At 40.3% G+C, this 12,256-nt stretch overlaps 1 protein-coding gene across 1 annotated transcript in view; it reads left to right on the top strand.

Annotated features, from left to right (window-relative positions):
* The first annotated feature begins 6,804 nt into the window (after positions 1-6,804).
* Positions 6,805-12,256, top strand: part of pdgfrl (platelet-derived growth factor receptor-like) — a 13,773-nt gene continuing 8,321 nt past the window's right edge. The window contains exons 1-5 of the mRNA XM_014024391.1: positions 6,805-7,025; positions 7,658-7,931; positions 8,029-8,180; positions 11,507-11,800; positions 11,966-12,102. Coding sequence (XP_013879845.1) covers positions 6,968-7,025; positions 7,658-7,931; positions 8,029-8,180; positions 11,507-11,800; positions 11,966-12,102 — 915 coding nt within the window. The 5' untranslated portion in view covers positions 6,805-6,967. The remainder of the gene's footprint in view (positions 7,026-7,657; positions 7,932-8,028; positions 8,181-11,506; positions 11,801-11,965; positions 12,103-12,256) is intronic.

The raw sequence follows: 12,256 nt of genomic DNA, 5'->3' as shown, positions 1-12,256 counted from the left end.
TGGGAGTCTCCAGGAGTGCAAAAATGTGAATTTAGTCTCTCCTGGTGCTGTGTAGATATCTTTATACTCTGTTTGGGTCCAAATTTTCAACTTCTCATTCAGTTTTCTCTATTTTCTATTATGTTTTTTGAACCACTGTGTCAAATTGTTTGCAACAGAACCAACATATAAGGTCTGGACTTACCAGCTACAAATTCATAATCTTCATCCTCCTCTGGCTCTGGGTCAGACTCAGTTTCTGGATCAGACTCTGGCTCCAACAAGTAAGACTGCATTGGACAAGTCTTCTGTTGTTGACATCTTTAAATAAAATATTTCTGTGCTGCTATATAGTCATAAACCCCTCTATCTGTTAAGATTAGGCAGGAAAGAACCTATTGCACAGGCAGTTTCAAAAAGGCAAAAATAAAGTATTTAATATAAAGTAAAAGGCTGACAGGGCTGCACAAAAAACTCACTTGACATGGCGTAAGACAGAGCGCAAGGAACAAGAAAAACAAAACAGGCTGAAAACAGAACAATGATTCGACAAACACTGAAGACAGGACACAGAATATAAAGGCCAACTAATGAGAGAAAACAAAAAAACACCCAGGAAAGAAACATGAGGAGCAGGTGAGAGCGGGCGGGGCTGGAGCAAACACAGGCAGGAGGGGGTGAACAGAGGGACAAAACAGAAAACCAGACTAGAACTAAAATAAGACATTAACACAGACACAGACCATAACACTTTCAAGCTGGAATGTACCGATCAGGAGGCTGGAGGGGGTGGGGTGTTTCATACACTATAATAAAAAAAATCAGTTAAAAATGGCAAATGTCATGGCATAATATTTTTTTATTTTTAAAGAAATTTCTGTCAACTAAAAAAATGTATTTTCCTGTAATTTTATTAATTATTATGTCAACGTTATATGCAGAATATTAATGTACAGAAGGCTTTTTATGCTGTCTAATGAGACCTGCACAGATTACAGCAAACTAACAGCAGCTGCAGTTGCCAAAATGTCACTGTAGAAAATAATGATCACAATGTTTGTGACATTATTGTAGGATTTTTTTTTCACTAACAGTAGAGGACCATTACCGGTTTTTGTTTACAGAAAATTACCATGAAAAACATAGATATACTGTAAAAGGTTTTGTGGCAAGTTGCTGTAAAAATTACTCTTATAATACGAACCTGACACTAAACTCTTAAAAGTAACAGATATACTTTCAACATGTTTACAGTCTATATAAGTGAAAAACACATGTAGTATTTGATTGCACAGTTCAACTTTTCGGTAAAATACTGGCAGCTGTGGTTGCCAGAATTTGACAAAATAAAATGTGGTTCGACAGATGAGGATTACAGTTTGTTGGAGGGTTCTTTGCCCCAATAACACAAGTATTCTTTATTACTATAATTTACCCATCTGTTTAGAATATGGTTAAGATTATCACCAGTGTAGAGGAAAATGAGGATGCAGACACTACACTGTTCTGTGGGGGGCATCAGATCAGTTTTTATTGATAAATTCTTATTTATCCTTTATAAATCAAACTTACATACACCAAAGTGTGAGATCCTAAGGTTCAAACGCACGAATACTCAGTGATGAAGAAACCATCTTTGTCTGTATGAATTTGTAACAAAAATACATAGAAAGATCAGACTTCATTGAATAAGAATAAAAGAGTAAAAAAGAATAACGTAAAAGTCTAAGGTAATAAATGTTTAGGAAAATAGTTTAAAAGTAAAAGTAAAGTAGACTTGATGTTATAGTCTAAATTTAAGATTAAAGGTTGATGTTTAAGAGCTGAAAATAGTTTAAGAAACAAGAAGATTTGTTCACATATTGGTCAGATTAAAAGTTAGCTTAATTTGACTGCAGATAATAGAGATCAAAATGCCTCAGACTACTGAGTTTTGTGAAGCATTTGTGACGCTTTAATAGCTACAGCTTTACGGCTCACCACAGGTTGGAGACATTGGCTTGCCTCAGCAGGGTGACAGCCTCAGCTGGGGACTCATTCGGCGTGTATCCACACGAGTTCAGAGCTGTCCGGGAGGTCATCACTTCAGAGGACAGAAGCAGGTTCTGTGGCTTCCAGTCAACACGCCTCAGTTAGCTTTATCAGCTGGCACCGTTTCAGACCCCCGTTCAGGGTCGACTCAGACTTCTGCAGCTTAAAACGAAATAGAACTACTTTTCTCCTTCAGATGGTTAGCTCATCCATCTGAAGATGACTTGATGTTTCAGCTGAACTCTCTTTTTTAATGACCCACTTTCTGTTGGCAGCTTCTTAGGGCAGACAAAACACAAACGTACAGTTAGGTCCATATTTGGACGGAGACAACATTTATCTAATTTTGGTTTTAGACATTACCACAATTAATTTTAAACAAAACAATTCGGATGCAGTTAAGTTCAGACTTTCAGCTTTAATTCAGTGGGTTGAACAAAATGATTGCATAAAAATGTGAGGGACAAAACATCTTTTAAACACAATTCCTTCATTTCAGAGGCTCAAAAGTAATTGGACAGATTAAATAATTGTAAATAAAATGTTCATTTCTAGTACTTGGTTGAAAAGCCTTTGTTGACAATGACTGCCTGAAGTCTTGAACTCATGGACATCACCAGACGCTGTGTTTCCTTATTTTTAATGCTCTGCCAGGCCTTCACTGTGGTAGTTTTCAGTTGCTGCTTGTTTGTGTGCCTTTCTGTGTGAAGTTTATTAACAAGTGAAATGCTGCTCAACTGGGTTGAGATCAGGTGACTGACTTGGCCATTAAAGAATATTCGACTTCTTTGCTTTAATAAACTCCTGGGTTGCTTTGGCTTTATGTTTTGGGTCGTTGTCCATCTGTAGTATGAAACAACGGCCAATCAGTTTGACTGCGTTTGGCTGGATCTGAGCACACAGTAAGGCTCTGAATACCTCAGAATTCATTCGGCTGCTTCTGTCCTGTGTCACATCATCAATAAACACTAGTGACCCAGTGCCACTGGAAGCCATGCATGCCCAAGCCATGACCCATCACACTGCTCTGCTGTGTTTTACAGATGATGTGGTATGCTTTAGATCATGAGCTGTACCACGCCTTCACCAGACTTTTCTCTTTCCATCATTCTGGTAGAGGTTGATCTTGGTTTCATCTGTCCAAAGAATGCTCTTCCAGAACTGTGCTGCTTTTTTAGATGGTTTTGTTTTTAGCAAAGTCCAGTCTAGCCTTTTTATTCTTGATGCTTATGAGTGGCTTGCACCGTGCAGTGAACCCTCTATATTTACTTTCATGCAGTCTCTATGGTAGATTTGGATATTGATACACCTACCTCCTGGGCTGTTGTTCACTTGGTTGGCTGTTGTGAAGGGGTTTCTCTTCACCATGGAGATTATTCTGCGATCATCCACCACTGTTGTCTTCTGTGGATGCCCATGTCTTTTTGCATTGATGAGTTCACCAGTGCTGACTCAAGGATGGCTTGTTTCACCTGCATGGAGAGCTCCTTTGACTGCATGTTTACTTCACAGCAAAGCCTTCCAAATGCAAACACTACACCTCAAATCAACTCCAGGGCTTTTATCTGCTTAAGTGAGAATGACATACTGAAGGGATTGCCCATGCCTGCCTTGGAGTCAATTGTCCAATTACTTTTGGTCCCTTTAAAAACAGGATGGCACATGTTAAGGAGCTGAAACTCCTAAACCCTTCATCCACTTTTAATGTGGCTACCCTCAAATGAAAGCTGAATGTCTGGACTTTATGTCCATGTACATTATATAACTTGAATATGTTTCAGTAAACAGGTAAAAAGACAAAATTTGTGTCAGTGTCCAAATATATAAATATATAAAAATATACCTAACTGTATTTACTTCTCAGGGTCAGATTTCTACAGACCAAAGTATTTCACTTGGGAAAAATATTTTGATTTAAGCACAGCTGTTTGTACCTGGTGAAAACATGGTCAAAATGACGTTTGAGATTGTTTTGGCAATATTTATTTGACAAAGATAAAAATTCGTGGTCCAAGAATGAAGGTCCGTGGGCTGGGAATGGAGGGTTAGCTGGATTTGGGCCTGGTCTTTGTTTGATATTAATCTCGCCAGGTTCTTCCATGTTGTTAGTAAAATCCAGGAGGGGGCATTCCACTTGCTGTCCTGTTGGGATATCAGAGTCCAAGAGATCCTGTGTTTGTGATGCTGGTTCTGCAGGTTGAAGTAACTCATCTCTCTCTGGTTTTGATTCTGAAGCAGTCTCCTTATCAGTAACTGGCCAGCTGTCCTTCAGATGTCAGCTGTTGTGGTTTGTCCTGTTGTTTGTTTCCAGCCAGAACTTTATTCAGGAAATACTTCATGTTTGAAGCCAGAAGCTGTGCTCCAATTTGATTCAGTCATTCCATCAGACCTGAAGAGATATTTTCTTTCCCAGGAGAGATCAAAGTTATCCACAAAACTCACAGAGTGGTCAACACAGGACTTTTCCAAAAAGCCATTGAGAGCCACCAGTCTGCTGAACCTCTCAGCCCCTCCTCTGGCTGTAAGAACGGGCCCACTGAGGAACACATCCATGTTGAGATTTTTAACTGCATTCAGCAGCAGCATACAAGCCTTCTTCAGGATTTCTGACTGTCGGTTCATACCTTCATCACTTCCTGTATGAATGATGAGCTTCTTCAGAGATGGATACTCAGCTGAGATTTCCAGAACCTTCTCTGCGAGGTCAGACACTTTATCAGCAAAACTCAGAACTTTGACTTTTTCTTGTTCCAGAAGCCTCTGATCTCATTCACCATTTTATCTGTGATGATCAGCATTTCTTGATTTTTGAAAGTCTCTGTTCGGACTTGTTTTGGCTTTGAGTTGGATCTGGATCTGGTCTCAGATCCCTCACCGAGATCAGATAGGGAACTTTGATCAGACTCACCAGCTTCTTCCAGGGGTGTGAATCTGTTTTGAAGAAACACTGCTTCATTTCTCTGGCCGTTATCAGGTGTTTTGATTACAGCCTGTTTCTTTCTTCTCCTTGCTGGAGGAGAAAAAACATTTCTCTGTAATTCTGGCCATTCGATGTCATCTGAGAGCTGAATCCTTCCTGAGAGAATTTTTGGTCTGGCACAAAGAGAGTTCCATACAGTTTTACACTCAGAAGCAGCTTCCATCTCCTCTCCATGTTGATCTCTCATCTCYGCCTTCTCACCCATTTTAARYCATGTRYAGTTCTCCAAAGCATTCATCTCTTCCAAACGATGAATCTTGAGCTCCAACACTGTCACCTTTTGGAGAAGCTGGCAGAAATCCTCTTTGGAAAAGTAAGGAGGCATCTTGAAGCTTTTATTCACTCACTTTCAGCAGATGATGTTTCAAAAATCTTCTCAGGTTCTTCAACAGCCAAAAATAAAAATTCAATGTTCATTTTTTTTATTCAAGATCATCCATCACAATCATCACCAGTGTATCTCTGTTGTTAAAACAATTTACTATAAAAAAGGTTCTTTTCATCCAGCTGGAGTCACGGTCCTGAGCAGTCCAGTCCATGCTCACTCATATCAGTCCACCTGCAATGTGGCCTTGGTCCGTCAATCTCCTAGTGGTCTCTGTGACAATGCCAAACTGTTTTGGCAAAATTTATTTAACAAAGACAAAAATATGTGGTCCAAGAATGAAGGTACTCCATGAGATGATCAGCTGAGGTTTATTGCAACAACAGGAAACACAGAGAACAACCTGGCCTGTCTCTGTGCCTCTGCTTCTCTCTGTCACTGTCTCTCCACTGTCCACTGTCCACTGTTTCACCCCACTACTCACTGTTGAACACTGTCTCGAGAGGCCTCATATATATATTAACAAACACCATAATGTCATCTTAGCAAGATTTGATACAAGGTCAATGGAAAACACAAAGATAAACACAAGTGATGTCTAAGAATGACTGTTGTTAGCAAATCTTGTTCTGACTTTAATCATACTATCTGCAGATGAACAGCATATCATGAAAACCTAGGTCATTAAAGGATGTCATGAATTACTWGCTTAAACATAAAAGTATTAGTTCCATTACACAGATCAATATTCAATTTCAAACAATGTGATCAACAATGCTTGAATAATGCTTTTTAAAAGAAAAAATATTTTACGGAAATGTAATAATTGTTTTCTGTTTTTATATATTTAATCACAAAAGATTAAAACAGACTAATAAAAGCTCAGAGTTTGACTCTAAAGAAGCTTTTTCAGAACAGAGTTCAGTTTGAGAGAGATCATGACCTGTAGGGCCAGGAGGTCATGCTGGCAGAGAGGTCCTTCATGCTACACCACGATCACTGGTAAAATTTGCTGTGGTAGTAGCTGAAACTTATCTACAACATACTTTGAGCACTAATACTGTAGATTGTGTAATTTGTCTGTTTAAAACTTTGGCCTTAGTAAAATATCTCAAGAACCACTGGACAGGTTGACATTAAATTTAAATAAAATAATCATTAGTGGTATGTCAACTGATTAACTTGTTAAGTCAACACAGTTCAGGATGGGCATCACAGCTAATTGACCTTTTCAAGCTGAAAACTTCATAATAATTCCATCATATATTAAGCTGGTGGCAGAGACATAGGACTAATACTGAAACATCTTAGTTTAAAACCAGCACATATGTAGGAGACATGCATTCCTTCCATCTTGTTTTTACAGTCTTTGGTTTTAAAACAGGTCCTGGAAACTTTTACACAAACATTCAAAAAGTTCACCCTCATGTCCTGCAGAGGGCCTCTGACCACAAGTTCCTCCTCTACAGGCTTGAGAAGAAGGGGGAAACATAAGGGCTCTGACGTTTTAATTTATTTATTTATTTTTTGAAGTTCCAGTCTGAGACTAGGATGGAGCTGGACATCTAAACAGGGAGCCTGCACAGGACCAGCACAGTCTGATCTTTGTTTGCCCTCAGAACCCCTTCAGTAAAACCTGCAGCTTTCTGACCATGAAGCTCTGGATTGTAGGGCTTTTTCTGGTGCTGCTCTGCATGGAGCCTCAAAACGGTGAGTGACGCCTCTGTTCCTCTTCTGGTCAATAGATTTGTGAACAAAGCGGTAAAACAGTTAATGACATCCTGAAGACTAAAAGATTAATCTGGAAGACAAAGGAGGATTTGATCATGTGAAGCTCTGTAAACACTGGCAGGAGACGGTCCAGACTCTCTCTCTCTCTCTCTCTCTCTCTCTCTCTCTCTCTCTCTCTCTCTCTCTCTCTGTGTGTGTGTAAAGGTTCACCCTGAAGATCTCCTTCACAGCACAGTCTGTTTACATGCATATTATTTCATCCATGCTATGAAATATGCAGCAGCTGATTTGCTGTATTTTATCCACGTATGTTTGCGTTTCAAACAGAGGAGTAAGTTTTTCTGCAGAAATACTTGGTAGATCTGAAAGAATGCAACAGCTGTTTCTAATTATAAGCCTTTTTTCACTGCCGTCCTTTCCTCTGAGTTCATTTTTATTTTGCCCTAAGGCAAGTTGATTAAAAATAGAATAAGTTTGTATTCTGAGTGTAAGAGAGAAAAGCATCAGAAAACAAAAAGCTATTATCAGACATTTTGAATCAGAGTTTCAGACACTCTTCCTTTTGTCACAGCTGGATAGATCCTTCATCTTCCTCCTCTCTGCCTCTGCAGGTGCCGGCCAATTGTTGAAGAGAAAAAAAGATGTAGGAGAAACTCAAACCCGCCCAGGTGGGAAGCGTGTGAGGATTCGCCTCCCTAACCTGAACGGCAAAAAGGTCAAAAGCCATTCCCTGCTGACACAGGTTCTAGATAAGGGCCGCTTTCTGCGCCTGGGTGAGAGCACCATCCTGACTCCAGGGAGGAATTTGGAGCTGCGCTGCAAAGGAAGTCATATTGGATGGTCCTACCCCACCTACCTGGACACCTTCAATGACTCGCGCCTCAGGTGCTGCTGGGAAACACCTGCTGTTTCACACAGAGAGGCGGTGGAGGGGTTTGTCTCGTCATTTTTTCATTTTTATTTTTTTGCTTTTTGCTTGTAGCATCAAACAAAGTGACAAGTACAGTCAGCTGGTTCTCACGTCGCCCTCCGCTGCAGACACCGGGCCTTACAGCTGCTGGGTCATAGTGTGTGATGGAGCAGAATGTCACAGGGACCAGGATCGCACCTACGCATCATACATCTACTTCCCAGGTGATTCTCAGGCTTTATTTTAAACTGAACTACCTCTTTGTTTATTATTTTTGTTTAGTTGCTTTAAAACCTGGACTTTATTTAGAGTTTTAGTTTGATTGAAGGTTCTTTTAACTGAAAGGTTTTCTTACTTTTCACAAGCAAATTGCTGCAACTGTTTCAGGTTTTATGGACATGGCTTGTGTTTGACAATCTTTAAATCAAACTAGAATCCAAGTTGGACTGAGGTCGGAACTTCTACTGGATTGGATCTCTTTAAACTCTGAAATGTTGCTACCCTTGAGTGTTTAGGGTCAGGGAGATCCTCTAGTGTCAAATTTGTAAAATTTTAAAACCTTTATTTTAACAGGTAAGTCAGTTGAGAACCATTTCCCATTTCTAATGATGACCTGGTTAAGAAGAAAATCTCTGGAAGACCTCAACAGATTTCCATCAAGAATATTTCTGTGTTTTGGTCCATCCATTTGGTTTTTCAGTCCCTCCTAAAAACAAACATCCCCACAACATGATGCTACCACCACCATGCTTCACTGTAGGAAAGCTGCTTTCAACATGAGATGGTAGATCTGAGTGAGGCATGGTGTTTGAAGAAATTCCAAACAGTCAGCCTTATTTTAGTTTTTTCTTGACCTTTGTCTTTTTCCTGCCACTCTAGCTCTGTAAAGCTTATAGTGGTTTTATGAACAGATGCTCCCAGCTCTACCAGGGTTATCTTTGACCCTCTGGATGTTTCTATGGTTTATGCTGTCCTTGCTTGGGCTGTGAATTTTTATGGATGTCCCATCCTTGGCAAGTTTAGTGTGATGGTATCGTCATTCCTATTTTGTGGTAAAGGGTTATTGATGCTCTGTGGAATGTTCAAGGTTTGAGATGTTTTTGGACATCACTTCTCAGATCATCTACCTCTCAGACTGTCCACAGGTTAATCAACCTTTATGTAATGGCTGCAGTTTCTAAACAAAAAGTGGGTAAAACAACAAAACAAATAGCCTGGTAAAAACCAGCTCCTTGTTTTATGCTTTGCTTTGTACAGAAGGTCTGGACTCTCAGCTGTTGAGAAATGATTTCTTGCTGGAGGCGTGGACTCTGTTGAAGTTTAAAATGATTGTGAGACAACTTTAATTAATTTGGAAGCCTTGCCAACATGGACTGAATGGCTTTATTCACTTTCTCCGCTGCCATTGCAAAACTACAGGCAGACAAAAACGAGGCAGAAAATCAGTGTTGTCGTTCACAACTCTTCCTTCTGTTTGCTGATTGGCTCGATCGAAGTTTTACCTGAGAAATCTATGTTAATGTGAGAAAATCACAGACATAGCAGAGGAGAGAGATTAGAATTGAGCAGAAGGCTACAAAACAAAAGAAAAGAGGTGAATATGTTTTACATCCACTGCAGAAGCTTATTATGGAATGTGTTATGAGACAACCCATGTTTTTGAGGGTGGATTTACACATTTTCACCAATTATTGTTACATTCAGAAAACCAGATAAAACACCCAACAATGCCGGACTGCAGCTTTGGGTTTCTGTTTTGCAGCAACAAGAGTTGGGTACTGAATTAATGCTCAGTATATGGCACAGGCAGAAGCCTGGTTAAAACAGAGAATTAGTTGGTGATTTGTTGTTTAGTAGGACAAGTAATGATTTTTGACAAAGTGAGAAAAGAAAGAGTCATTAAGTCATAAAATATTGGAAAGCAAATAGAGTAGTGACTCTCAAAGTCCAGACTCTGGACTAGAACTGGACTGAATGACAACTCAGTCTGGGCCCAGTAAGTCCAGATGTTCTGTTGCTTTGCATTGAAATGCATTGGTGCAGTGCAATGAAGTGTATTTTTATTGCTCTTATAGGAGTGGTGTGGCTCTGTTAGGAATGCACAGAGGAAGAGGAGTGCACAGAGAGAGAGAGGGTGGGAGTGAGTGTTGAGGCAGAGGAGCTCAGCTGTAAAAGGCTGGATCTCTAGCATTAAATGTACAATGTGGACTGCAGTGAGAGCAATAAATGCTACAAATCTTCAAGTGGCAAACTGTCAGTCTGTTGTCTTACTGCTGTGTAAACAAAAAGGCTTCAGACTTGAAGCATGTGGTAGCTTTGACCTCTGTCACATTAATGGTGTCCTTTCCAAAACGTAGACAGTATTACAACTCATTGCCCTGGTGTTATCAAAACTAGCTAAGAAAGAACAAGTAAAACAGAGTGTTCAAAGAAAAATATGGATTCAATTTGTCCTCCTCCTCTTTGGATTCATATTTTTTGCATGAGTCGACAGTTTTTGCAGTGAATGTAGTAAAAAGCTCATGTTGGCTTTTGTGCCAATATTTAGGCAGCTCAGAGGATATACAGTATTGTAGTGGCACCACCATCATAAGTGGAGCGATAGTGTTATCAGGCAGTTGCCAGAGAGTTTGATATTCAGATAAAATAGTGAGTGAAGTTTAGCAGACAGAGATGTCTTATAAGATGTGTTTCCACTGACTATGAAAATGTGCAAATTAGAATTTCGAAAATAAATTTGGTCAATGGAAACACGTCAATTTAGAAAAAACTTCATTTTTTTCAACAAAATGTTTTTGCGCTAGGATGAGGTGGTTTTTTGGCCGTATTGAAATTAGTGTATTTCGCAAAAATGCAATGGAAACACTTTTTTCGCATCACGGGAGTCACGTGATCAACAACCGGCTGTTTCTACTGGCGAAAAAGATGACAACGAAGAACACAACAGGAAGTAGAAGTAGTAGTAAAATCACCGAAGTTGTAAAAGAAAGTAAACTCACCGAAAACAATTTCCCAAAAATGCCGCATACATAGCCGCTCCCAAATATAAGAGGCTCGTCGCTCGAAAGCCTCGATAAGACGCCGACGTCTCCTCTGATGGCTGATGATGAGCGCTACTGTCATGGTAGCAATTACCGGTACCATATGCTTGTGTTTACATCCATTGCCACCATGTTCGTAATTACTTATCGCGAGAACAAATGTATTCATGCGTTTAATAGCATTTCTTACTTAATGGAAACATTGCAAGTGCAAAGCTGTGTTTTTCGACATCAACAGAATATCGACAAAGTTTTGCGCACATTTGCAATGGAAACACAGCTAAAGATGTATTAGACAAGCACTTTTCATGAGTCTGAGTGGTCATACTGTAAAATACCTGGCATGGGGGGTGCACAGATGTTCCAGTGGCCCAAGAGGACCTGCTCAGATCATGAAGGTTCTGGTAGCTTAGGATAGACCAAACTGCGTTTGTCATGGTTTGTGTCGAACATCACAAAACCCTATTCCTTTTGTCAGTTTAATGCCACTTACCCTTTCTTCCAAGCAGACAAAGAACACCTCTTCGTTCCATCAGCCATCCACTTTGAGATTGTATACCTGCGTCCAGACATGCCCACTGTCGTCCCCTGTCGTGTGACTGAGCCCCAAGCTAAGACGTCCCTGCACAGAGAGGTCCCTGCAGAGGAAATCACAGCCAACACTACTCGGGTGACCTATGACCCAACCAGAGGGTTTGTGCTACAACACTCCACCCCGGAAAATCAGGGGGTCTTCTACTGCAAGGCTGTGTTCAGAGAGACCCCTCAAGTCTCCAACAAGTACCAGCTGTTGTACGTGGAAGGTGAGGACACGGCCGTTACACAAACACGCTAATGAAGCAGTTACAAACAGAACTCTTACTTCAGCCAGCTCACTGACAGAGCCACGACCAACTGTGACACCGTAACTCTTGTAACTTAACACTTCAGTGACTGATGTTATTTATTTTTCTACCTCTTGTGAATAGTTCCCAGTGGGCCACCATTTGTGAGCCTGGGAGCTTCTCCAGAGACAGTGAGAGGAGGAGACAACGTCAACATAACCTGCACTGTGCTGGGAGAACCAGAGGTGGACATGAGCTTCACCTGGTCTTATCCTGGTCAGGTGAGAAAAGAGTTGGACTTAAATCTAGAAAGTTTTTAAAGAGTTGTTTGAAGGGTGGTAATGCAAATACTGTCTGAGATCCCAACACCCTTCTCATAAAGCTCAAACTCTTTATGTTCAGGTTTGAATAGAAAATTTAGGGTTAAAATAATAC

Source organism: Austrofundulus limnaeus, unplaced genomic scaffold (genome assembly GCF_001266775.1).
Source record: "Austrofundulus limnaeus strain Quisiro unplaced genomic scaffold, Austrofundulus_limnaeus-1.0 Scaffold420, whole genome shotgun sequence".
Classification (NCBI taxonomy): Eukaryota; Metazoa; Chordata; class Actinopteri; order Cyprinodontiformes; family Rivulidae; genus Austrofundulus; species Austrofundulus limnaeus.
The sequence above is the reverse complement of the archived record's forward strand: the minus strand, read 5'-3'. Positions and strand labels throughout refer to the sequence as shown.